The sequence below is a fragment of the Ursus maritimus genome, unplaced genomic scaffold, assembly GCF_017311325.1.
Source record: "Ursus maritimus isolate PB19 unplaced genomic scaffold, ASM1731132v1 scaffold_25, whole genome shotgun sequence".
In the NCBI taxonomy this organism is placed as follows: Eukaryota; Metazoa; Chordata; class Mammalia; order Carnivora; family Ursidae; genus Ursus; species Ursus maritimus.
In genome coordinates, this window is record NW_024425008.1 from 7,566,064 (window position 1) to 7,593,964 (window position 27,901).

At 44.5% G+C, this 27,901-nt stretch overlaps 1 protein-coding gene across 5 annotated transcripts in view; it reads right to left on the reverse strand.

The window, feature by feature from the left end:
• AK7 (adenylate kinase 7) overlaps positions 1-27,901 on the reverse strand; it is a 56,871-nt gene that overhangs the window by 11,784 nt on the left and 17,186 nt on the right. For 4 of the 5 annotated variants that reach the window (XR_005837626.1, XR_570349.2, XM_008697939.2 and 1 more), the window contains exons 5-14: positions 20,309-20,419; positions 17,415-17,495; positions 15,410-15,498; positions 14,594-14,684; positions 13,693-13,770; positions 12,692-12,841; positions 8,842-8,970; positions 7,286-7,415; positions 1,732-1,860; positions 1,310-1,378 (exon numbers count right to left, since the gene is read on the reverse strand). Coding sequence is in view for 3 of the 5 variants with exons in the window: in XM_008697939.2 (XP_008696161.1) it covers positions 1,310-1,378; positions 1,732-1,860; positions 7,286-7,415; positions 8,842-8,970; positions 12,692-12,841; positions 13,693-13,770; positions 14,594-14,684; positions 15,410-15,498; positions 17,415-17,495; positions 20,309-20,419 (1,057 nt within the window). In the remaining 2 variants the exon portion in view is untranslated. The remainder of the gene's footprint in view (positions 1-1,309; positions 1,379-1,731; positions 1,861-7,285; positions 7,416-8,841; positions 8,971-12,691; positions 12,842-13,692; positions 13,771-14,593; positions 14,685-15,409; positions 15,499-17,414; positions 17,496-20,308; positions 20,420-27,901) is intronic. The other variant, XM_008697946.2, reaches the window with a different exon arrangement.

Here is a 27,901-nt window from a genome sequence, read left to right on the forward strand (position 1 = left end):
CAGCCCAGTGGACCATGGTTAAGAATCGTGCACAGTTCACATTTGTGATTCCATTTTGTGGAAGGGTTTCACTAATTCTGTGTTTTGGAGGCAGTGGAAAGAGCAAACCGAGTTTGAATTTAAGCCATTCCGTGTACCAGGAAAGTGGTCTTAGGTAAGTCTCTGGGCTTTGGCTTCTGGATCAGGTAACCATGGGAGTAATTCAGCCTGGCAGGACCCTGCAAAAGTTCAAGGAGTTCCTCTCTCTTGTGGTTCTGGGCACAGGACGGACCAATGGTTCATTGCGCTGCCCCAGTGACAGTGTGAGGATTTACAATGCGGTTTGCAATGAATGAATATTGCCCAGAAGTGATAAACTCTAATAAATCAGACAGACCTGGTTAACCGATTTTACTTTAACTTTTTCTGAGCCCAACGCATAATCTGAGACAACCCACCCTTTTGGCATTGCAAGTTCCCGCCCCAGGCTTTAGGGTCCTCAGGCAAACAGTAAATATCCATCCCTGCTGATGACTGCTTTCTGGTGGCCCCAGTGCTTCCAGAAGCCCCATGGCAAGCTGTTCCTGGACCAAGGGGAGAGGATTACAGCCATAAACTGACTCCCGTGGGGACTCTGACGCAAGTGAGGCGGGGTGGGGGGGGGTGTCTGCCCACCCACCCAAGTTTCGACCTCGGGACCTTGGGCTCAGTTGCTGAAAAAAAGCTGTTTTTGTGTTTCCTATGATGATATCTCATGCAAATTGATTTTTTAAAAAAAAACAACTTGAAAGTTCAAGGCAAGGTCACAAGAAATGCCTGCGGGGTACTCAGCAAATTCTTTTTCGTGGAATAAGTTGTTTATGCTTTACTTCTAAGAAGACATTGTGCAATATCTGTGTGTTTACGTGAACAGTGAACTGAGATGCTCTGCACCTGCCCAGTCTCGATCCTGGATTTGGGAAAGACGGGAGAGATAACAGCATGGCTAGCACCTAAAACGGTAAGAAGGGTCCAGTCCCTGGTGGCCTTGCCAACTGACTCAGAAGTCAAGGCATCAGGGGACTGGCCACCCAGTGCTTTGTTCCCAGAGGGAGCGGCCGAAACAAACATTCTCAGAGGGACTTCTGTCCATTTCAGAACTTAGCATTCCTGTATTCCTGATTGCTGCCCCCCATACATTCCCTAGCCTGAGAGTTTATGTTTAAGGGTATCATTTTACCTTTTTCCTAAAAAAGAGAGAGAGAGAGAGAGAGAGATCTGCTTTATTAATATCAAAAAGATGGTTTGGTTACAAAATGGCATTCCATTTTAATGGAAATTTTAAACTTACCGGGTATGATTAGTTTATCAAAGGGAAACATTTTGCCTCTGACTTCTTCTTCCTCCTCCTCGTCTTCCTCTAATAAAATAAAATATACGTTATTGTGTTTATTACATGCTACCATTATGGACAGCTTGGCAAAAATTAAAATATTTTAACTAGAAAACTAACCATAAATAGAAAAGCATGTATTTTAATCGTCTCTCTGATGTTCAGATTTTAACTGAGTGACTATTACTACAATATGTTGCAACTTATCTGAATATAAACACAATAAAGGAGGGGCATCTGGCCGGCTCAGTCCGCAGGGCTTGTGGCTCTTGATCTCAAGGTTGTGAGTTTGAGCCCCACATTGGGGGTAGAGTTTACACAAAGAAAGAAAGAAAAAGCTTAAAAAAAAATAAAAAAATAAGGGGAGCACTCAAACTTACGACTGAACAGGTCTTTAGCTTGATCATAGCTCTTTGGGAATCCATCCAAAATATAACCTTGATTCCTGCAAGGCATAGATTTCACCTTTTCTTTGATAAATCTAATTATATATTGATCTTCTAGTCGGCCTGGTAAAAAGAAAAAAATATTACTAGGGAGTCACAATCTACATGGGGGTTATCGTCCAAAGTCATCTCAAAAATTGTTGTGTAGTCAGTGTTACTACTGAAAATCTTCTATTTTAAAGTTACAAATACATGGTTTTGCATTTTGAACATGACATGTGAATTTTAATGCATGATAAAACAGGAGGAGAACCCAATGAGCTTGTCAGCAATAAAGAACAGAAGCAAATGCTGATGTCTGCAATTCCCAAATACTCAGAACAAGGAGCAAGTGGAGACATCCTGAGTGCTCCCACTTGCCAGCAGGGTTCGCTCAATTCTGTTTTGATATTATGCCTTAATACGTAGCCTTAAGGCATAGTAATAAATGTTTCTGTTGTAAGATTTAGGTGAGATAGTTTTCACGTGTGCTAACACACGACTTACTAATAGTGTAATAATAGTAATAAATACTTGCTGCATTGGAATACAAATCAAGCTTGGGGCACCTGACTGGCTCAGTCGGTAGAGCATGCAATCGATCTTGGGGTGGTGAGTTCGAGGCCCACGTTGGGGGTAGAGATTACTTAAAAATAAAAAGCAAAAAATAAATTAAAAAATAAAAATCGAGCTTGATCTGACTCTCAAAGGCACAGTTCTCTTTAAAGCTGCAGGAACGAACGCCCTCCCCACCCATCTCTCCAAATGTGCATTCCCGACCTTGGCCCCTCTCCACAGTTCGCTGTCCAGCCTTGGACGCTGTGTTCCCCCAGTTGTGTGGCATCGATGAGGAGGGAGGGGTTTGCTCTACAACTGGCACAATGGTTAAAGGACAATATGATGCAGCTTCACGGCGATATTCATTTATTATTCTATCATCAAACAGCTACCATTTCTGAGACAAGGCCCTGCCCTTACATGCTTAACGTATGCATTACGGTATTGTGAGTTTGGCAACTTTGAGTAACTGATCTACGAAGCTCTTTCTAGGGTCATACCATACTTTTAGTTTATCAGTGGGTCTACAATACAAAATAGTTTTGGTCTCTCTTTTTTTTAATTTTATTTTTTATTTTATTATTTTTTTAAATTTTGTTTTAGAGAGAGAGGCAGGCAGAGGGAGAGAGAATCTTTTTTTTTTTTTTTTTAAGATTTTATTTGTTTATTTGACAGAGAGAAAGCAAGAGAGCACAGGCAGGGGGAGGAGCAGAGGGGAAGGGAGGAGCAGACCCCCCCCCCCACACACACACAGAGCAAGGAGCCTGACTTGGGGCAGGATCCCAGGACTCTGGGATCCTGACCTGAGCCAAATGCATACCCTTAACCAACTAAGCCACCCCAGCTCCAAGGGAGAGAGAATCTAAGCCCAGCAAGCAGCTCGACATGGGGCTCCATCTCACAACCCTGGGATCATGACCTGAGCCGAAATCAAGAGTCAGATGCTTAACCAACTGAGCCACCCAGGCATCTGGGTTTTTGGTGTCTTTTAATCACTGGATTAAGGACAATAAAATGATGTCATTAAAACACTTCTTCTTTCTTCTACCTCTCATTGCCCCATGACTCATTAAGCAGTAACTGATTCAAAACTAATTGTGTCTTCCAGAAATTTAAATGTTAGGGCTGAGACCAAAAAAAAAAAAAAAAAAAGAAAAGAAAAGAAAGAAAGAAAAAGATAATCAAAGGCATTATTTTGCATAATGAAATTCCTCGAAATGATTAGACATTACTTCTCACTAAGGTTCACTGTGGTGCAAAGAAATAAAGCCAAATAAAATGTCGAGGGATTCAGCAAAATTCAAAGACAAGTTTTATCTAAGCAGTCTATTTCTGACTTTCAAAGGTTCCATTGCTGAGGCAAAGACACATAAATACTCAGAAATGAGGCTTCAGGCCCCTCCATGCATCCCCTGCTTGATTTCAGCCAGCCCGCTTTGCCATTCATTCCTGTTTCTGAGCTGAAGTGTTCAGTATGCAAGAAGGGGCATCTAGCAGCAGTTTCTGATAATTACGGAATGTGAGTACACAAAGGGCCAAGCCCAAGTAGCTCTCTCTAGAGAACTGTGACCTCCTAGAGATACACCCACAACCTTGGCAATGGGGAGCTCCTTGGAAGGGAACTGTCACTTCTGCTTTGAAATGAAGGAACACAGCCCTACCGGACAGCCTTTAAAACATCACCTGCTTTTTTTTTTTTTTTTTTTTGAAGTCTATCTTTCACATTCAAGTAATATCTTTTTTAAAGATTTTATTGATTTTTTCGAGAGAGAGCACGAGTGGGGGGGCGGGGAGGGAGGGGTAGAGGGAAAAGCAGACTCCTCACTGAGCAGTGAGCCTGATGCGGGACTTGATCCCAGGACCCTGGGATCATGACCTGAGCCAAAGGCAGATTCTTCACCGACTGAGCCACCCAGGTGCCCGAATTTTTATTTTCAAACTCACAGAAAAGTTGAAAGACTAGTCCAATGACCATTTGGAATCCCACCAACTAGTTTCGATAATCCCACAATGCTTTTGAAATACATAACGTGAGCATAAAGAATCGGCAACCGGTACCTTCTGGTCTAACCCAGCCCCTATTTTGGCCGCATCGTCAGGGGCTGACCAGGATGGAATTCTCAGGACGTGGAGGCGCCCCACCGCGGGACTGTGAAATTTGTCTCGTTGGAACTGTCAGAGTCATTTAATAACAAATTGGGTCATGTGAGGGAAAAGGGAGCTGACCTCTGACCTCTGACCTGTGTGTCCTTGCTCCAGCCATGCAATTTCTATGTAGGTCTGTGCAGGGAGCTCAAAGGTCTTGTTTTGTCCAAACAGAATCAAGGTCCATGTCCTAGTTTCAGGTAAATACGAATAGGGAGGATTTGGGGACAAACTTGAGGAAGAAAAAAACCAGAACAAAACAACCTTCCTGAGGTTAAAGGGGACTGAAGGAACTGTTCAATCTGGTAGGAAGCGGGTGGGTGACTGCAGGCCACTTCCTCTGCCCCCCTCCAAGGTCCCTTGAGGCAGAGGCTGCTGACCCGGCGTGGCCTCTCCTTACATGTGGGGGAGAACAGAGCCGGCTGCCAAGGACAGGCCCCTCTTAAGCTAGAACAGCACAGCGACTGTCTTCGGCTCGGCACTGAAATTCTTGTCGGCCATGCTCACCTCCCCTGGGGCTGGAAAGGGCCCTGGTGGCACTTCAGACCATCCTGTTACACACTTTGGATACTATTTTTGGGTTCTTGCAAAGACCAATTACATGTCTCTGTCCAATAAACATTGTTCAGGGTTTGTCTCATCCCGTTAGCCTGAATCCTACATGCTCTTCCCTCTCCTCTTGGGGTGGCGTCGTTCACCATTCCCAGTGCCCTGGTCTGGCCTGAGACCTCGGGCTTCTGGTGTATAGACACAGGGCTGTGTACACCTGCAGACCCCTTACAGTCCCAGCCCTCCACCCTCTAATGTGGTCTTGCCAGGTCTCCTTCCACAGGTGTCCTTGCAAGGAATGTCTTATCTTGGGTTGTTTCTCCTCCCTCAAGTGGTGGGAGCCAGGATGCTGTTAGTCTCTCTAGAATCAGCACACCGGCTCCCAAGTATCTCACAGGTGAGACAGAGACCATGTTTTATCTCAAAGTATGAACTGCGTTTTCTACAGTGAGTAGAGCATGTTACTCTTGATCTCAAGGACATGAGTTTGAGCCCCATGTCAGATATAGAGATTACTTAAAAAAAAAAAAAAAGGGTCGCCTGGCTGGTTCAGTCAGAGGAGAGCACGTGATGCTTGATCTCAGGGTCGTGAGTTCAAGCCCTACATTGGGTGTGGAGCCTACTTACTTTTAAAAAATAAATAAATAATTTTTTTAATTAAAAAAATTTTTAAAAAATAGGGGCGCTTGGGTGGCACAGCGGTTAAGCGTCTGCCTTCGGCTCAGGGCGTGATCCCGGCGTTCTGGGATCGAGCCCCACATCAGGCTCCTCCGCTATGAGCCTGCTTCTTCCTCTCCCACTCCCCCTGCTTGTGTTCCCTCTCTCGCTGGCTGTCTCTATCTCTGTCCAATAAATAAATTAAAAAAAAATTTTTTTTTAAATAAACTGGGTTTTCGATGTACCTTCCTTTCCCTCTGGGACGTCTCTGGGATTCTAAATTCCATTTCCTCCTGGCCCAGCCCATACCAAAGCAGGAACCAAGACACATATAACCAGCTGCCTGCTTGAAATGGACATCCAGTGTGTGCATACAAGCCCATGTTCCCCACCCCTGAACGCCAGACTGGAGTGGCCTGGGGCAAGGAGAGGAGGGGGAGAGATACCTTCAGAGGAAGGTGTGGAGACGCTAGAATTCTTGAAGATGAGTAGCTGGGGAGAGGACCACCTGTAGAGGACAAAGGGCCGGAAGACCAGAGGCAGGGAGGGCAGTCAAGAGCTGTGCCCCAAGGAATGCAGTGGGTGGTCCTCAGTGGGAGGGTCTGCGAAGGGCAACACCAGGAAGGAGCCATCTGTCACCCAGGATCGGCTTACGCCTCTGTCCTCCTTCCCTGCTTCCACCTGCCCAGCCCAACTCTGGAGGATCAGAAGCAGCCACCAGCAAAGATGAGAGGAGGCAGTAAGAGGGAAGAAGCCAAACGTGCTTGAGAGGGTGGCCAGGGGAGAAACTCCGTTAGCTCAGAGTCTGATGGTCACACATTGGACTCGTCTATGAATGATACCAGTAAAACCAGTTTGATGGAGGATCTCGACTGTCTATAGAAATCAAAATGAAGTGGTTTTCGTTTCCGAATAATTACACTCTTTTTCTGCCAAGTAGCAAGGTCCCCTGGAAACGTCTAAGTTCAAAACACAGCTTATAATTATTTGATTGGAATGGACTTCTTAGAGCATGAACAAAAAACGAGACTACTTACTTATTATCTAGGAGTTGTAATGGAACCAGCCTGAAACTCTGTCCAGAGTGGGGAAAGAATGAGTCCAGAGATTGTGTTTAAAGCAACCCCTCACTCTGATGAGTTTGCTTAACAAACTGGTTGGAGTTACCCAATGAGTAAGGACATTTTTCCATTTATTTGTATTTCTTCCTGCATGTATTATGACTCCATATAATCCATCCATTTTTTTTCTATTAAGGATTTAATGATTTTCTTATTAGTTTGCCTGAGCATTTTATATATTAAGGATATTAAGCCTTTATCATATTAGTGGCAAATATTCTTTCCTGGTTTGTCCTTTGCCTTTTAGTTAATGATTTTTGATGCTTATAAAATATTTATGACTACACATTTGGTCTTTTATTATTATTAACTTAGGTAGCTCTTTCTGGTGATTTTTTTTCCTCCGGAGGACAGGGGGATGAGACTATGATCAAAATTTCTTTGTTATATTTTCTGTACTTTAAATAGCAAACAAGTAGTCTTTTATAACAAGGACACAAAGCCTGTTAACAAGAGCAGCCCCATGCCACGCACGCTACCTGCGTTTTGCTCCATGCTTTCCTTGATGCCATCCAAGAGCTCCTGCGCATCTTCCACATTCTCCTCCTCTTCCTCCTCCTCACCTTCTTCTTCCTCTTCCCCTTCATCCTTAGGTGTGACAATCGCCTCCTACATACCACAGGGATATTCAAATTAGATGACGCCCCACACAGATCTGCTACTCAAAAATCATCTGGCGAGTGATCCTGGAAAAGGCTGGCGTCCAAATAGGGAATACGCTCACCCACAGTCATTGTGCAAATTGTCAGGATGGGTGTATCTACAAAGATGGTTGAGAGCCTCGAGGTTTCTCTTACTCTATTTTAGGAGAAGAATCCATTTCTGTTTTAACACCAGAACTGCTTAAGAATCAACACTTTTCTGGGTGTCAGGTTGTATCTTACTTGAAGGAAACACATTTTGTAGAAATTAAGACTTCAAGTAATCATTTAAGGAAATATACCATAGTGGCTGCCACTTCCAATAAAATGATAAAAAGCAGTTAGCCGAGGGGAGGTTGGGATGAATAGACAGAGCACAGAGGATTTCAGGGCAGTAAAACGACTCTGTGTGATACTATAATGGTAAGTACATGTCATTATACATTTGTCCCAACCCATAGGATGTGTAACACCAAAAGAAACCCTAAAGTAAACAATGGGCTTTGGGTGATAACGAAGTGTCAGTATAGGTTCATCAGTTGTAACCAATGTAACTGTTCTGGTGGGGATGTTGATAATGCAGGAGCTTCAGCGTGCAAAAGGTAGGGGATGGATGGAAAATCTCTGTACCTACCTCTCAGTTTTGCTATGAACCTAAAATTGCTCTAATAGTCTCTCCTTTTTTTTAGAGAAAGGAAAGTGTGTGCATGCACTCGAGGGGAGGAGGGCCAGAAGGGGAGAGAGAGAAAGAGAGAAAATCTTAAGCGGGCTCCACACCCAGTGTGGAACCCAATGAGGGGCTTGATCTCATGACCCTGAGATCATGACCTGAGCCAACATCAAGAGTCGGGAGCTTAACCAACAGAGTCAAGAAGGCACCCATTCTCTCTCTCTCTTTTTTTTAAAGCAGTGAATAAATAATCTGATACTACTCAGAGAAACACACATCAAGAATAAAAAAACCTAAAAAAAATTGGGGTGCCCGTGTGGTTCAGTCAGTTAAGCCTCCGACTCTTGATCTCAGCTCAGGTCTTGACCTCAGGGTGGTGAGTTCGAACCTCACACTGGACTCCACGTGGAACGTGGAGCCTACTTAAAAAAAAACCCAAAACTAAAAATGTTCCAGTCAACAGAGAGAATATAAGACATATTTTTTAGCAACAGCTGGAAACAGACTAAATTTCAAGGGCACCCCATGAAAGATGCTTCCACCTCACAGAAGAAAGTCCTGTGGGATGCTCTGTTTTCCTAACCAGGGCCAACAACAAAATCCAATTAAAATAACAAATCTCTATGCAGGATGCCATGTAAAATTAATGGCTTCCTTATTACAAGACTAAGAAAAGCATTTTTTAAGATATAAAAATTCCCAGTGAAGTAGTTAGAAATGTTACCAGTTTCGCTATGGCTTCGGAAATAACATCCTTCAATTTAATGTGATGCAGTTTGTAGTGCTTGGACAAGGCTTCGGCGACACTGGATTTTCCCACAGCAGGAGGACCCAGGACGCAGATCTTGATCGGCTGCAAAAGGAGAACAAGGACCTCCAGTGAATTACGAACAGTCTGTGGCTTGACAGAGTGTTTTTCACTTCAGGGGGGCGCCTTTCCTGAACGTCTCTGGTCCTGCGGGCTTACTCTCCCCTGTCACGCCTCCAGAGCCACTTCCTGCATGGCCGGCCTCTGTGGTCGGTGCCACATCGTCCTCACAGTGCTGCTCCCCATCAGGGAGNTCCTGCTCATTCTTAGTAAGCATCTACTATGTGCACCGACTGGCCGTGGGGGCCACAACGCTCACCGAGACGTGCTCAGGCCATACTAGAAGCACTAAAAGAAAGAAGTACTAAAAGTGCTAAAAACAAAGTACTTAAAAGTACTAAAGAACAAAGTACTTGAGCATTACACACTACCATGTCACTCTTTTTAAAATTTCTTATTTAAAATTCAATTTAATTAACATATTGTGTACTGAAGTACTAAAGGACTCAAGCATTACACTAAAGCACTAAAAGTATTAAAGAACAAAGTACTCAAGCATTACACACTGCCATATTACTCTTTCTAAAAATTTTTTTACTTAAAATTCAATTGAATTAACATATAGTGTATTATTCGTTTCAGAGGTAGAGGTCAGTGATTCATGAGTTGCATCCAACACCCAGTGCTCATTACATCCCGTTCCCTCCTAATGCCCGTCACCCAGTTACCTCAGACCCCACCCACCTCCAGCAACCCTCAGTTTTTTCCTAGAGTTACGAGTCTCTTATGGTTTTTCTCCCTCTCTGATTTCGTCTCATGTTATTTTTCCTTCCCTTCCCCTACGTTCATCTGTTTTGTTTCTTAAATTCCACATATGAGTCATATTACTCTTACAAAAACAACAGAGACAGAGAATTTCTGGTCCAGTGGGCGGGGACTTAGATCACTGCCTCATGAACATTGCTTCTGGACTGGGTCTTTAATCATACTTTACTTTTTAGCACAGTTAATTTATTCTCGTTTTTAAAAATATACTCATTAAAAAAAAAAAGCCCCACCATTTCTTCTGCTGAAACTTGCTTGAATGTTCCAGAATCTCTGTGACATTCATAACCAGGGAGTAAATGTTTATTTTCAACAGAATTCAAAATATCAGTAGCGGTCATTTCTTGCAAAGTGGTCCAAACAGTTGTGGAACTGAAGCCTCGTATTTTGTCAGGCAAGTTAGTAACGACAATCGGGCTGGTGGAAGAATTCCCATTGGCGGAGTGTCCGTGTGCTTAAAGGTTATATAATTTCAGCCACCAAGTTGGCTGTGGTTATTATTACTACCATTTGACGGACAAGGAGACCAAGGCTGTGAAGGAAATAAACAGGGACATTGCAGGGGTGCTGGGTGACGATGCTGAACATGGCTGTTCTCATCTGCCAAGGGACACTTTCGGGACGATGGTGATGACCAAGGTCATGGGCAGGGGAAGGGTGTCCAAGAAAGCAGCTCAAGGTGAGTCTGGATGGGCAGGGCTGTGCCCCTGGGAGGACCTGGTGCATTCACCACGGCCTGAGGTCCAGCTGCCAAGCGAGCACGTTCACGAGCACCATTCTGTCCACACACCGATGGCAGATCTGTCTCCTGGGGTGGGCGCACCTCAGCCAGTGAAAAACCAGAATGGCAGTTTACCTGTTCAATAGTGAAAAGTATGACTGCCACGGAACTCAGAACTCCAAGCACACTTGTCTGTACATCTGCTCCCTCGGACAGATGGCCACGGAGGCTTGTTGATGAGCGTCGTTGGAACATGAAGAGTTCGATGAATGGGCTATTCAGTGGCATCCGGTCACGGAGGCTTGACGCATCTGTCTGCAGCAGGGACCACCTTGCCTTGCTAAGGGGACCGGAATCATGGACGCCCTTGGCTTAAGACTCCATGTTTTGGGATGTCACTGGTATGGCACTGTCTACCCCACCCTGGGTAGTTTCCCTTGCTATGCTTCTACTCTGACTAGCCCCCAGGGATGGATAGACTGTTTCATTTTTATTTTTTATTATTTTTATTTTTATTTTTTTTAAGATTTTATTTATTTATTCGACAGAGACAGAGACAGCCAGCAAGAGAGGGAACACAAGCAGGGGGAGTGGGAGAGGAAGAAGCAGGCTCATAGCGGAGGAGCCTGATGTGGGGCTCGATCCCAGAACGCCGGGATCATGCCCTGAGCTGAAGGCAGACACTTAACCGCTGTGCCACCCAGGCGCCCCAGACTGTTCCATTTTTAGAGATGCTCGGGGCGCCTGGGTGGCTCAGTCGGTTAACTGTCTGCCTTGGATTCAGGTCATGATCCCAGGGTCCTGCTCAGTGGGTAGTCTGCGTCTCCCTCTCCCTCTGCCCACCCCCACCTTTGTGCTTTCTGTCTCAAATAAATAAATAAAATCTTTAAAAAATTATCTTTTAGAGCTGCTTATTCCCTCTATCATGTTCTGTCCAGTCTTGCTAATGGGAACCATGTGATCTCTTTAAGGTGTCTTGTCCTTTGTCCTTGTACCCTAACTGCGTTGTTTTCCATTTGACCCACAGAGGACAACACTAGTCTCACCAATTGAGTTAGGTCTTGTGTGTCTCAGGATAGGCTCCAAGTACTGCCACCATGGGTATCTCAGATGCTTAAAGGTATCACTGTTTCTTTTGCTGAGAGGCACATCTCCTACTTACTCTTAACTAGGCATGTTTTTCAGGAGAATGTGGTTCCTAGACACAATGGTGATATTGTTCTTGCTCGTATGGAGTCTCCCCTGCACAGTGGTAGCTATGGTAAGGATGGCACCTGTTCCTCATATGTTACCTGACAGTTTTCAACAGGTGTTCTCATGTATTACCCACTGTCCTCGTTGGGATGTTTCCCTGGGATAAATCAAGGACCTGGGCAAGGGCTACATACAGCTGATTTCAGGGAGGGAGGTATGGAGACACTGCAGTTAGGCTGTTCTAGCTAAGTCTGCATCCCAACTAGTTTGAGTCACTGACTCGCTGTGTGACCTTGAAGAAATTGCTTAACCTCTCTGAGCCTCAGTTTCATCATCTACAATGTGGAGATAAGCATGTCTACTTTGAAGAGTTTGATGATTAAGATGACTAGAGAAGCCCCTGGGCAACAGGAAGAGATCAAAGTAACAATCAGACTTCTCCTTTCCACCTCCTGCCGACCCTCTCCTGTAGGTAACCAAGGGCTGAAACAGGCCAGCCAGGATGCACCTGTTATTTTTCTGTATGTATTTTTTTTTAAAGATTTTATTTATTTATTTATTAGACAGAGAGAGACAGCCAGTGAGAGAGGGAACACAAGCAGGGGGAGTGGGAGAGGAAGAAGCAGGCTCCCAGTGGAGGAGCACGATGCGGGGCTCGATCCCAGGACCCCGGGATCACGTCCTGAGCCAAAGGCAGATGCCTAACGACTGAGCCACCCAGGCGCCCCTATTTTTCTGTATGTAGACAGTACTGAGCTTATTATCATGTTCAATTTGTGTCAAGCATAATAGTCATTATTTGTGTTACCTTTAAAATGTTTAATATTTGATTGACATTAATTAACTAATTAATACAATATACACATAGATTGTTAGACGTGGATGAGTGGATCAAATTTCTAAAAGAACTTGGTTTTAGAAATTGGGGCATTTGAAAAAGAAAATACTTTCATTGGTGTCATTATACTAAACGTTTCATTTACTTTGCTTAAATCAGAATTTAAAACAGGAAATTGTTATATTTACCAATAATCCTCTGCTTTGCTTGTACTCTTTGAGGATATTGTTGATATTTTCCACAAATCCTGTTTGGGCAACCCATCGAATATTAAAATTCTCCTTCACAAAAAGTGCTTCCATTCTCAAATTGACCAGCAAATGGTCAAGGCACTCTTGCTAAGAGATAACGGAATATTAGAGATTGACGTGACTTTTCTTTCACTTTGACAGTTGTAACAGACCAAAATCACTGTGATTAAAGAAAAAAATATTCAGTTGCAAAACACGAAGTCATCAATGGCAACACTTGGTGTTGACAGGGCGCCTCCTGTGGTCTTCCGTGACACTTCTAAACTCTTCCCACCTCTGCGCTCGGGACAGGCACATCCTGCCTCTTAGACAAGCAGCTCAAAGAGTAGGAGGATGCCGGAAATCCCAGTGTAAGGTTTCATTTTTTGCAATTTTTAACTGTACCTATTCTTTGAATAGTGCAATCCTAGAGCTCAAAATCCAAAAGAAAAAGAAGAGAGGAAAGCATTCTCTTTGACCCCCATCACCACCCACCCGGCTCTGCTCCCCAGAGGCAACCAGGGATACCAGTCCTTCCAGAAACATTCTCAAATGTAGGGTTTTGATGCAATTTATTCCTAAAGAATAATAATAATTAAAAAAATTAAAAAATTATGTCCTAAAGCAAGCTCAAAAGGCACACTCCTGACTAGAGCTGTGTGGGTTTCTGTCGTAATGGAATCAGAAACCCCAGGTTCCTGTGTGAATTACACAAAGAGGCCAAAGAGAAGGACATCCAGTGTCTGTTAATATCAAACAGTTTTCAAATACGGTTTCTGACCAGGACCTCTGATGGTTTTTGAGAAAAGAAAACCAAAGCTTTCAGAAGACAAGGGGAAATTGCTTAGGGTAAAATGTTTAGCTGTGCAGGAGCAAACAGGAACCTGGAAGCCAGGTACTAGGACTCCAAACCCCTCAAGAGTCAACACATTTAGGAAAAGAACCTCTTATCCACTCACTGTTAAGTCCTTGGTTAGGAAGGCATTTTCTTTGGGTATTTTCTGGATTTTCCCAGGGCCAGTATTTTTACTGATGCACTATTAGAGAAAAATAGAAATACTATTTGGTTTACCTGTTAAGATTTTAATACAAAATTTCTTAAATGAATGTCAATATAAGTAAATAATTTTCTTTCCTTTTTTGGGGGGGGGGACAGAGTGGGAGTGCCCTGAAGGTATGCATTGATTCATTTGTTTTGCAAATATTCACCCCTGCAAGCCAGGGACTGGTGACAGAGATGAGTAAGGCTGGATCCCTGCCCTCCAGGGGCTCTCAGTCTGAAGGGCAGGCAGCTGAGGACACAGATGATTATGACCATATGCAGCTTGCCCAGGGGACGCTGGTAAAAGAGGCAACTGGCCCGTGGGGGAGGTGGGAAGGAGGCAGAGAGGTGTTCGGAGGATGAAATCTAAGCTGAATGTTAAAGACGAGTAGGGGGAGGTCAGGGGAAGGCCACACTCGCTGCGCTAGCTGGGCTACAAGGTGACAAGTGGCCTGGAATGGAGAGATGCCCCCACAGACTTAGAGCCCCTGGAAGCTGCCAGTAGGTTTGGGGAACCTGACCATATCAGCACTTTGGGGCAAGTGTCCAGGACACATTTTCGTAACCCCCTGTGGGATACCTGTGTGTCTTGGCCCCAGGTGGCCTCTCCCACTCCCTTCCGTGCACAGACGAGAGGAAGGCCATCTTGATTGTAAATTTCCCAACACATGCACTGCAGATGCCGACAGTGACTGTGGTTTTAAGGATATTCCATTTGGGGAGTCCCCAGTCTTGTTAGCACACCCAATTCCATCGCTATACTATAGGGGTAAAACAGTTCAAGAAATGCTATCAAATACGGGATGGAACGGCTGTACCTTGACCAAGTCTTCCAGGGTATGAACAGACTCGTCCACAGCAACCAGGTAATGAAGCTTCGGCACATGGTCTATGATGTTTTGTATCACTCTGCAGCCCACCAGGAAAAACCATCACCAAGGGGAAAAAGCAAAAGAGATGGAGTCAAGTAGAGGCTCACCAACCACCGCCCCCTGGGGGGGCCAGGCAGTATCTCACTTCATCTCCAACACGGTCAGGGGTGGGACGGTGATCTCTACAGATGGGGAAGCTGGGAAGGTCAAGTGAGGCGTCTCAGGCTGAAGAGCCACTGGGGAAAGTAGAAAGGCCAGGATTTCAAGGCCAATCCGTCCAGCTCCAGCTTCACCAGTGTGCTGCAAAGTGCACCTGACCCCCGGCAGGACTTCCGGTTCATGAAGTCTGCTCACCTGGAGGCTCCTGTAAGTTTCTCAACAGTGCTTTGGGGAGGGGTGTCCAGAGAGCAGGTGCAGATCTGGAGAAGCCTGCCTCTCTTAGGGGAGCCACGTGGCTGGAAGAGGCAGTGAGGGGACTACGATTTCCTACCCCGGTGTGAATCATGACTTCCAACATTTTGGAGAGCCTACCTCCGGGTGAAGACTGTGCGATGGGCTTTTCTGGCACTTTTAGATGGTGGACACTATTCCACCAGACCCAAAACAGAGACAATAACCAGAGCTTGTGCATAGGGTTGTCGTCAAGAACGAATACAGTGACACATGTAAGGGTCTTCGCGCTTGGTAGTGCTCACTAAGTGTTTACTTAGACACATTAGTCAATTACTTCCGGGCAAGTGCTAGCGCTAGGAGAACACTTACCCTGCTAGATCCAGAACATGAATTGCTGGGATTACATTTGTTCCATCTCCAAACACAGGTAACGCAGGGACCTCACCCAACCAAGCGCTCTGAAAGGAAAGCAAAACCTATTTTCCCCTGGTTGTATGTAACTATCAGAGCTCACACACAGCCAGAGTCAGGGCATCCAAAAGACCTAGCTGTCTGACGATGTCATCACCTAAAGGGGATGTTTTGAAAATGAGTTCTGATGAGATTTAGTTGCTGATCAAATCCTATTAAGAGAAACTGTAACCTCAGGCTGAAATACTTTTCTGGAAATCTACAGTCTCGTAGGCTATCTTCAGTCGTCATCTGCACGGTGTCTACACAGAAAGGAAATGCTTTCACATACATGACACCTTCCATTCTCACAAAAAAATGAGAATGAAAGTCTAAAATTACCCCCATAGCCCAGGGGTAATTGTTATCAGTTCAAAGATGAAATGCTTAGTAGATAAAGCATCTGATGAGTCACGAGTCTGGATTTGAACCCCGATCTTCAGAGTCCAAACCCTTGTCTTTTCCCTGCATTTGGAAGTATTGCAATAAAGAAATAGACAGTCTGGATACTGTTTAGCTGTCAGGTACTAGATTATTTTATATTGCTCTTAAAGAGTGAAAGAGGTGACCGCCGGATCTTGTAAGATATTTTGGACTTTGGGAAACCATTGAAGGGTTTTAAGCAGTGGAGTAACATCATTAGATTTGCTTTCGTTGCCTCGTGAAGGAATGATGGGAAGTAAGAGTCTAAATTGGGAGGTGGAGGCCAGGACAATCATGTGGACAAGAGATGTCTGCCCTATCTAGCCTGTGCTTGGGGGGCTGGGGGAGTGGGGCTGGAGAGAAGGAGATCCTGAGGAGGTTGGCTTTATGGTACTGGGAAATTTTGTGACAGATGAGAACGAGGGAGGAGTTGGATTCTGGTTGGTGCATCCGGGTGGAAGAAGGTCTCATTTTCTGAGATGGGGTCCTGCAGGAACAGCAGGTTTGGGGATGACTATAGGTAGAGTTTGGGTTTGTGAAACATTCAAAGTGAGGTGCCAAATAGGCAGCCAGATTCACAGAGCTAGGACTCAGGAGCGAGCCCTGCTGAAAAAACTGATGTTTGAGGGTCATTGGCACCAGTCATGGAAATGGACAGATGAACCCAAGGAGAGTGCAGATAGGGAAGACAAGATGGGGGTGCCAGGGTCACAAAGTCAGTTAAGCATCTGACTCTTGGTTTCAACTTGTCATCTCAGGGTCATGAGATCGAGCCCTGTGTTGGGCTCTGCACTCAGTGTGGGGTCTGCTTGAGATTCTCTCTCTCCCTCTCCCTCTGCCAGAACCAGAGAAAGCCAACATTCAGTGGTCAGGTAGGTGAGAAGCAGCTGAGAACAGACAAGGACAAAAGGACTTCTTTGCCTACCATTCCCTTGTACATTGGCTACACTCATCTTTTGTTGTTCCTTAATACAGCCCACACATTTCTAACTCAGGGCTTCACACTTAGAGTTCCTACTGCCTTTTCCCCAGAAAGCAAAGTAGCCAGCTCCCTTGTCACTTTCTGCTCAATGTCATATCATGGGAAAGGCCTTCCCAGACCACCATATTCAAGATATAATCTCCCAATCCTACCTCTGGCTCTCTATCTTTCTCTGTTTTGTTGCTTTCCATCTTATTTTTCAACACCTGAAATCCCTACGTGAACTCCTCTTGCTCTCCTCCTCCATCCCACTGGAATGCAAGTTCCACAAATATAGGGACTTTATTATTACAGTATCAGATTCCCAGAATCTACAATGGTGTCTGGCACATGGTAGGAATCAATGTCTGTCTCATGAATGAAGGGACATCCCTCTTTTTCCTTATTGTTCTGAGATTGGTAAATACACGTTGCCAATCATAGGAAAGAAAAATAGAGAAAGAAAAAAAATCTTCTAATTGCATAACCTTAGTGTAAAACGCTTTTTAAAAAACCCTCATAGACACTAAAAAGTCATACCTTAAAAAAATAATGTAAGATGCCACCTTCCACTCCATACTGAAGTCCAGCAGCAACCACGTAAGTTGCGAATTTTTTGGCCTATTAGATAAAGGAGAGGAAAAAAGCTAAATGTAATATTATTAATCATACCAAACCAGATTATTTTAGTGGTTAAAATGAGTCCTGTATGAATGGATCTGACCACTACTGAAATTTATTTGGGACTTTTAATGAAATGAAAGCCAGAGATAATTATCTGTGAAGACTTCACGCCTGCATGCATTATGCTGGCACCTACAGAAAAGGGGAGATATAAAAATGCATCCTTCCATGATGATCTTTACTTACCCAGTAGGGGAGGTGGACATACACAGGGAGTTTTTAGTAATGGGCCACAATATAAGGTGTGATATTGTGACTCATAATAAGAAATATATATTTGGTCTTCATCTCCATATCTGGCACTGAGTTCCTAGAACTATGGGAATTTCCAAGCAAACAGAGAGATAGATGTCTTTTGTTACATTAATCAGGTGACTTCAGGACCCAACCTGAAGATGTGGGTTGACTGCCAACTTCCAGCTTCCCTGCCATCTCCAGGGAGGGGTGGGGGATGGAGATCAATGGCCTGTGATTTACTCAAACATGATGAAGACTCCATAAAAACCCAAAAGGAGAATGTTTGGAGAGCTTCTGGGTTGGTGAACATGTGGAGATTTGGGGAGAGCGGAGAAGCTCCATGCCTTTCCCCAAACCTTGCCCTATGCTTCTCTTCCATCTGGCTAGTATTTTCTCTTCTTTAAATGTTTGGTAAAATTCCCATGGGAAGCCTCTGGCCTCAGACTTTTGGTTTTTGGGAGATTTTTGATTACTGATTCAATTTCTTTGCTGGGTATGGGTCTGTTCAAATTTTCTGTTTCTTCCTGTTTCGGTTTTGGTAGTTTGTATGTTTCTAGGAATTTATCCATTTCTTCCAGATTGCCCAGTTTGCTGGCATATAACTTTTCATAATATTCTCTTATAACTGTTTGCATATCTGTGATGTTGGTTGAGATCTTTCCTCTTTCATTCATGATTTTATTTTCTTGGGTCCTTTCTCTGTTCTATTTCATAAGTCTGGCTAGGTGGTTATCAATTTTATTAATTCTTTCAAAGAACCATCTCTTAGTTTCATTGATTTGTTCTACTGGGTTTGTTTCTATATCATTTATTTCTGCTCTAATTTTTATTATTTCCCTTCTTACGCTGGCTTTAGGCTTTATTTGCAGTTCCTTTTCTAGCTCCTTCAGGTGTAAGGTTATGTTGTGTATTTGAGACTTTTTTTGCTTTTTGAGGTAAGCCTATATTGCTATATACTTCCCTTTTAGGACTGCCTTTGCTACATCCCAAAGATTTTGGACTGTTGTGTTTTCATTTTCATTTGCTTCCGTGTATTTATTTATTTATTTTGATTTCCTGGTTAACCCATTCGTTCCTTAGTAGGATGTTCTTTAACCTCCATGTATTTGTGGTCTTTCCAAATTTTTTCTTGTGGTTGACTTCAGATTTCATAGCATTGTGGTTTGAAAATATGCATGGTATGATCTCAATCTTTTTGTACTTATTGAGGGCTGATTTGTGATCCAGTATGTGATCTATTCTGGAGAATGTTCCATGTGCACTCAAAAAAAAAAAAAAATGTGTATTCTGCTGCTTTAGGATGAAATGCTCTGAATATATCCTCTGAGACCACAAGGTGTCACCTTAGAGCCATGATTACATATCCCTACAGTGGGTTCTCTGCTCATGGGAAAAACGTAGTAGATGGAACCTTCAGAGGTTTGGGGGTTCTATATAAGTTCTACATAAGCTAAATGAGGATAATGATAATAGCCCTTGATTCACAGAATTTTGAGGGTTATTGAGATACACGAGGATTATGTGAACTACCATAAGTAAAACATTTAGCATAGCGCCTGGCATATAGTGAGCAAACCTTCAATAATTCTTAGGTGTAGTGAACTCATTCATCACCAGGGCATTCCTACCATTATTTTGACAAAAGAAAGGAAATACAATGGTTTTACAATATCTATGTGTCAAAATGATAAATTTTGCTGCACCAGAAGGCTAAGAAGCTGTTAGTGTCACAAGAGGTTCTCAGCCGTAGCTGTAGGTATATCATAATAGCAGGTGACCGTGACCGTGCCCGCATCCAGATCAACCCTATTGAATGATGGAGCTTTGGAATCCAGAAAAAATAAAACAAAAATAAGCCCTGCTGTCTTTGTGGTGGGATGGATCTGAGGTTGAACCACAGCTCTACCACTTGGTACCTCTTCCCCACAGCGCCCACATCTGTGAAATGGGGATAATTATGTATGTATATGACACCATTGCTGTACGGAGTGGATCAGACAAGGCCAAGAAGTGCTCAGGACGGTGCTCAGCAAATCCTAATTATGTGACCTTAAGCTAGTTACTTAACTTCTGGAAGGCCTCATCTCCAGATTTGTAGGGTAAGGTTAATACACACTTTTCTGGTATAAGAATCAGATGAGAGAGATTCTGGAAAAGGGGGAAATGTGGCTCCCCACCTTCCCACTTGGACTCTGAGTTATTTGTCTCTTCTGGGCTAAAGGACTCTTTGGACCCACACCTTAGTGGGCGAGGGCTTGAGCTCTCCTGGGGCCCTAACACAAGGCTGTCAACTTAGTGGGCTGGACCAACACCGGGACCAGAACCAAAGGACAGCCCATCTTGGGGTAAGCCTGAAGCTCAGAGATCTGTGGGCATAAGGACAAGGAGACTAGACACAGAGACGTGTAAGAAGTTGAGATACACGTGGAACAGCCCAGCCCTGGCCGTGTGCACCGAGCGCTGCCTCAGAAAGGACTTCTCTCACCCTAGCTGCTTTACTACTCCAGACTTACATTTTTTCCAAATTTGAGAACCATTTTTTCAGCATTTATGTGGTCCAGAAAATTTGGATGGTGTTTTCTTCTTCGATAATCCTCTTCAGTAAATGGAATCTCAGAATCATCCTATGAAAGACAAAAAGCCAGACCTGAGACATAAAACATAGAGTTACATAAAACTTCTAAGCCCCAAATGCTGGCTCGACTGTGTTCCAGAGAGTTCAAAGAAAGCATTTGAAAAGCTACTGCTTACTTTTCCCAGTGTTATTCAACTCCCTTGAAAATGTTTTAGCTAGCCAAATGTTATCATTTATACTTACCTTAGGCAAAATAAAAAATTTAAATGTCTTTTAAAGATATTAAATAACCCATTTCTTTTTAAAAATTTTTATTTTGTTTAAATTCAATTAATTAACATATAGTGTATTATTAGTTTCAGAGGTAGAGTTCAGGGATTCATCAGTTGCATATAACACCCAGTACTCATTACATCACGTGTCCTTCTTAATGTCCGTCACCCAGTTACCCCCTCCCCCACTCCCATCCTCCACCCCCAAACCTTCAGTTTGTTTCCTAGAGTTAAGACTCTCATGGTTTGTCTCCCTCTCTGATTTCATCTTATTTTATTTTTCCCTCCCTTGCCCTATGATCCTGTTTTGTTTCTTAAATTCCACATATGAGTGAAATCATATGATAATTGTCTTTCTCTGATTGACTTATTTAGCTTAGCATAATACCCTCTAGTTTCATCCACGTTGCTGCAAATGGTAAGATTTCATTCTTTGTGATGGCTGAGTAATATTCCATTATATATATAGACCACATCGTCTTTATCCATTCATCTGCCGATGGACATCTGGGCTCTTTCCACAGTTTGGCTATTGTGGACATGGCTGCTATGAACATTGGGGTGCAGGTGCCCCTTTGGATCACTATGTTTGTATCCTTTGGGTAAATAAAATAACCCATTTCTTTTTTTTTAAATAACCCATTTCTTAATAGTTCTGGCAACATACATAATTTCATGTTTTAACCTAACTTGTGGGTTTTTTTTTCTCTTTTCCACTTTGCCCTTTCCCCTTAAATCAACCTCCTGTTAGAAAAAGCATTCCACATGCAAGTTTCTGTCAGATAAGGTGAAATGTCAATTTGCATTGGGAATCAAGGATGAAAAATATTTCTCCACAGTCCACTGAGTGGCATATCATGTTGATTGATTCCCTCCACAGCTCACCCTCCTGTGTGGATCCATGGAAGGATCCTTCCAGAACAAGGAAATGAAAACTTACAGAAAATCAAAGGAAGAAATTGAGACTCATGGTACAGAGTGACTTCCCCTGATCCATCCATACATAGAGGTCCTAGTAGTTGGAGGAAGATTTTTAAAACACAGGGTTCAATAAGGAGCCTTTCAACCACATCACAGTGGTCCACGTTCAATAATCAATCCAAAGCATTTGAGTCCTGGGTTTACATGGAATGAATCAGAGACAGCAAAAACACTAGGATGAGGACCAGAAGTGGCACAATTATTGGCAGGAAGGGCCCAAAGGACCAAGGCCAAGCTGGGAATTGGTAGAGGACAAGGCAGGCAATAGCCAGTTGATCAGGGCTTGTGGACCATGTTGAGAAATTTACATTTAGTCTAAGAGGATAAGAAGGCACTGAAGGGTTTTGAGCATTTTAAACAGAACTAAAACATGATCTGAATTATATTTTCACAGGATCACTTAGGCTGTTCCTTAAAGATTGGATTGGAAGGAGGTGATGGCAGGCACCAGTTACCAGGCTGCTTTTGTAGTGGGGGGTGGTAAAGGCCAAGGCTTGGGCTAAAACGTCGCCATGGATACAAAGAGAGCAAGACGGATTCCGCCACATTTTGGGTGATGAGTTACCACAATGTACTGATGGTTTGGCTGGTGGGTGGCAGGCACTGAGGCTGGAGCAGCTGGAATGGTGGTATTGCAGTGGGAGGGAGACTGGGAGAGAGTCAGGAGAAGATCAAGCTAACCCACCTCAATTCTGGGTGTGGTGGACACTCAATGAGTACCTATTATGTGATTAGCTGACCTCTAAAGTATGCCCAGTGGCTCACACGGAGGATTGCCAGAGAAAAATACAGGACAGCCAGCTAAATTTGAATTTCAGATAAACAAACAAAAAATTTCTCAGTGTAAGTATGTCTTAAATACCCCCATGGGATATACTTATGCTAAACATTATTCATGATTTCTCTAAATTCCAAATTTAACTGGGCATCCTGTATCTGCATTTGCCAGATCTGGGGATCCCACTCACATGGGGTCTGGCAACAGTGTAATTGGCTTTGCCTTTAGGATGGATTGAGTCCATCTCCAGAGCCCCAGCTGTCATGATGGGGGGGGGCAGCCTGCCTGATGGGCCCTCCTGGGCTCCCTGGGTGCCCAGCACCCCTCTTCTAGGATTTGCCTCACCTTCCATCCTCGTGGCTGCAGCAGAGATGGTCACATCCCCAGTGCTCTGGTTCTCTGGCCACAGGTTTTGATGGCCAGTCAACCTCTTCCTTGACATTCTGAGCCCAGGACTGAGGGGCAAGGAAGCTCGCCATCTCCCTGGCCAGCTGCACTGTTGCCCATCCATGGGAACCAGCCTGGGCTGCAGGTTGTCATCCCGATGCCGGGTTGGGACAGAGACCTGGCTTGCACACTAGGAACCTTCGCTACTGGTCGCTGGGCTGTGTTCCCTCTAGTCCTTAAATGTCACTTGTTACAAATAGACGACAAATGAAGTATATTTTGATCCTGTTTCTTTCATAGAGGTTTTGGTTCCTTGTAACTATTTGCATCTGTGCTTTTCCAATAAATGATGAGTCAGCTTTTTGTCGGTGTATTCATGATATTTGGTTGTCACACAGTGGTGGCCGGAAGCATTCCTGGAAACGTAGCCTGCCTTGGTAACATCTCACTACGCTCAGTCAGCTTGCTTAGGGGTTTCATCCTTCCAGGAGGTGAAGAACTGACTCTGCAGAGCGGTCCTCCCCTTTCTGTTTGGGTGAAATCTGTTGTCTTGTACTACGGTGTTGGGCCTGCTTTTCCACTGGTCATTGTGTTTGACTGCTTGTGTGGCACACCTGCTGGACCTTCCGTGGGACTATCAGAGCACATCAGTCCTTTCTCCTCCGAGCTCTGTGGCTGAGTAACGGTCACCGCTCTTGACTCACACATAAGAAAGCAAACACATAGCTATACTTTTAAAACAGATACTAGGGGCGCCTGGGTGGCTCAGCTGGTTAAGCGCCTGCCTTCGGCTCAGGTCATGATCCCAGGGTCCTGGGATCAAGTCCTACTCTGCTTCCCCCTCTGCCTCTGCCTCTGCCTCACTTTCTCTCTCTCTTAGGTAAATAAATTTTTTAAAAAATTTTAAAGTCTTAAAAAAATAAAACAGATACTAAAGAAAAAGGCCCCATAAGTATTAAGATTCTCCCACTTATTAAAACAAATACAAATGAAAATATTCTATTATATTTACCCTTCTTTTGTATTAAAAAATGCTGGAGGGTAGGGGGATGGGGTAACTGGGTGATGGGTATTAAGGAGGGCACGTGTTGTGATGAGCACTGGGTGTTACACACAACTAATGAATCACTGAACACTACATCAGAAACTAATGATGTATTATATGGTGGCTAATTGAACATAATAAAAAAATAAAAGTAAAAATAAATAAAAATAAACACCCTGTATACAGTTTTGTATCCGTTTGGATGCTTTTGGCTACAAGGAACAGAAAACTAAATTCAAAATGGCCTCAACACTGATGGGATTCATTATCTCCCCAAAATAACATCAGAAGCAGGGTGGCTCCAGGGGCACCTGAATGGCTCGGTTGGTAAGTGTCTGGCTCTTGATCTTGGCTCAGGTCTCGATCTCACGGTTGTGAGTTCAAGCCCCATGTTGGGCTCTGTGTTGGGTGTGGGGCCTCCTTAAAACAACACAAAAGAGCCAGGGTAGCTCCAGGTGCCCTGTGATGGGCTTCTCTGCTCCTCTGATGCTCTCTCGGCTCTCTCTCCCTTGGGGTGTGCCCTCCCTCTTCGGGCTCCTAGCAAGACTGACAGCAGCAGTTAGTTCCAAGTGTCATGTCCGAGGGGACAGTATCCCCAGAAAGAAGGTTGCATCGTCTAATCAGGGACGAGCCCTTCACAGAGGTTTCCTGGCAGACTTCTCTCTGTGCCAACGCCTGGACCACGCTGATTTCCTGGGTGCAGAGCTAGATGACATATCGCCAGCTCTCTTGCAGTTGGGTGTGGCCACGTGACTGGGTTTGAGTCAAAGGGATTTAGGAAGGGATGCACATGTCTTCCACGCCTGGCTTGGAAAGCTTCCCGTGTGTGATCTTTTGTGCCTTCTACCCCGAGTCCCCAAGCTTGATGTAGACTTGCATAATGGTTCTGGAGGCCACTCTGGAAGATGGTCAAGCCATCCAGTGGGAGGAACCTGGGTCCCAAATCAGAGTTGGGAGGACACTTACTCATTCATCAAGAACACCTGTCATATGTTGCATACGAGTAAGGAATAAACTTTCACCACGGCTAAGACATTCTATGTGTCTGGGGTTTGGCTGTTACTCCCTGGCATTCTGGAATTAGCTTTCATGCCTGCCCCTTAGCTCATCATTGGTGAGAGAAATGGGGCCATCACGGTTCATTTGGATTCATAAGGCTTTCCCCCTGGAGCTGGGGATAGCGTCCCCTTTCCCTGGCTCTCATGGGCAAATCCTGAGCAAATCAGGACTCTGCTGGCAAGGAGGACGGAGGAGGGGGGTGGGTGCCAGGGGACCAGCAGTGTCTACACCAATCCAAGCTCACCTTTCTCTTTTGAGTTGTATAATGACGTCATGGCTTTTCACCAACTCAATGGATTTCAGTTAACCACAATGTGTCAGGCGGCGTCTTAGCAGGACAAAGTGGGTAATTTGAGGAGAGTTTAAAAACGGCATTATTGGGACACCTGGGTGGCTCAGTAGGTTAAGCATTTGCCTTTGGCTTAGGTCATGATCCCAGGGTCCTGGGATCGAGTCCCGCATCGGGCTTCTTGCTCAGCGGGGAGCCTGCTTCTCCCTCTCCCTCTGCCTGCTGCTCCCCCTGCTCGTGCTTGCTCTCACTCTCTCATTCTCTAAGAAATAAATAAAATCAAACCCAGTGGGCAGGAGAGGGCAAGCTTGCTTGCTGACCTAGCCTGTCAGACCAGAGCAGGGTGGAGAAAAGTGGAGACTGGATCTGAAAGGGCAGTGGGAAATGCCCAGCATGCAAAATTATTTTCCTGATGCTCACCCTTCACCACTGGGCTACTGGGGAGCCCTCCTTGGACTCTCAGCACTGCCCATGGCATCTCTGAAAATGTCTTAGCTTCCTAGCACCAAAGATACGTTCCAGGCTTACCCAGGTTTTTACTGACCCGAAACACGAATCCAGTACCTTCCGTAGTGTCCTGGAGCTAGTGTACCAAAAAGTGGCGTTAGGGATGAACAATTAATTGTGTCTCAGGGAGGCCCAGGAGGGCTGCCATTTTTTCATAATGACAGAGCTGAAGATCTGTCTTTTTTTTTTTTTTTAAAGATTTTATTTATTTATTTGACAGAGATAGAGATAGCCAACGAGAGAGGGAACACAAGCAGGGGGAGTGGGAGAGGAAGAAGCAGGCTCCTAGCGGAGAAGCCTGATGTGGGGCTTGATCCCAGAGTGCTGGGATCATGCCCTGAGCCGAAGGCAGATGCTTAACAACTGTGCCACCCAGGCGCCCCAGAGATCTGTCTTTCTTAAAGTCATGAGTTCACAATGATTTTTTTCCAGCTTGACATATCTTGTTAATGACCCCTACTTTCCTCGGAGGACCAGGTTGTTAAGATTTCCTGGGATGATGACGAGAAGGCAGAAGCAGAGAAGAGCAGGGGGACAGGTGCACAGGGTCTGCCCAGCTCCCCAACCTCTACGGCCTGATGGCTCTCTGTCCATGGATTTTGTAAGACATTGCTTATATCTTCACAACAGCGTCCTCTTTCTGTGTCTGCTAGCTCTAGCTAGATTCTGTTACTTGCAACTTGAAAGCCCTGATTTCCACTGATGCCAAAGTCTTCCTCTGCCCCACACCCTTCAGTTAGATTTTTGGGGGACAAACAGTCCTTCAGAGCAGGTTTGGCTCAGTTTGTTCCATTTCCCTAGAAAAGGGGGAACCAGTCATCTCTATGACAGACACTGAGGACAGATATTCGAACTTCCTCTCCCAACCGTAACCACAACTGGGATGGTGAACATCTCTGGGCAAGGAGGCAGTCATAGGCCTTAAAGGAACTCATTAAGGGGTTGCACTCAAATGGTTTTATTCAGTATTTGTGTGGGGCTGGGTGACAGAGAGCCATGTTTTGAGGCCTCACATTTATCAGATCCTCCCATGTCCTGCCCTTACAAATTTAGCTGAGCTCAACTCATCATCACAAGTCACTTGTGACTTGCACAAAAACCCTAGACTATTAGTGCAACTGTGCCTCAAACAGGGGAGACTGAGGGACACCTGGGTGATGCAGTCCATTGAGCGTCCAACTCTTGGTTTCAGCTCACCTCCTGATTTCAGGGTCCTGATCTCAGGGTTGTGGGATCGAGCTCTGCATGGGGCTCTGTGCTCAGTGCTCTGCTTGAGTTTCTCTCTCCCTCTCCCTCTGCCCCTCCCCGCCCCCACCCCCAGCTCTCTGTCTCTCAAATAAGTAAATAAATCTGAAAACAGCAACAACAGCAACAACAACAGGGACAAGTGAAATTCCACCTTTCTTCTTTCTTCTGCGCCCAGTGTGCTTCTCGACATTTTACTTACTTGTGAACTTCCACACTGACAGAATCTCACATTTACGGAAAGTTTGCAAAAACAATATGGAGAACTCCTATACCTTTTTCCCCCTCAGATCCACTCATTTTTAAAATTTCATCACATTGTTTTCTCATTGTATCTCTCTTTCTATTTGTATGAATATCTTAAGGACAAATACAAATTAAAAATAAGAAGCTTAATTCTCCCTGTTGACGAGGGAAGAGGCTTCTCCCCCATCCTTTTTTCTCAGAGCCTTATACTTTCAGAAAAAGTTTGTAAGTTCTTTCTCTGTCTCTTTGAAATGTGTGTCTTTTTTTAAAGATTTTATTTATTTATTTATTTATTTGAGAGAGAGAAAGCACAAGCACACAAGTGGGGAAGAGGGAAGCAGAGGCAGAGGGAGAGAGAGAATCACAAGCAAACTCCCTGCTGAGCTCGGAGCCAGATGCAGGGCTCAGTCCCAGGACCCTGAAATCATGACCTGGGCTGAAATCAAGAGTCAGACACTTACCTGACTGAGCCACCCAGGTGCCCCAAGTGCGTGAGGTTTTTTTTTTTTTAGAAGCAAAATAAGCCTCTTGCCAGCTATCTAACCAAGAAAGGTCTTTCTCAAGGACCTGGGAGATACCTCTTTGAAATGTAAACATTAAGGGAGAGAGCACCTGTCTTCCAGTTTCTGCGGGAAGGTAGGAGCCTGACATTGCTGCACACCTTGCTCTCAGCTGCAGAACTACCTCCTGTCGTAAAGATAGGAAAGTTTTGTTTTTCCTCT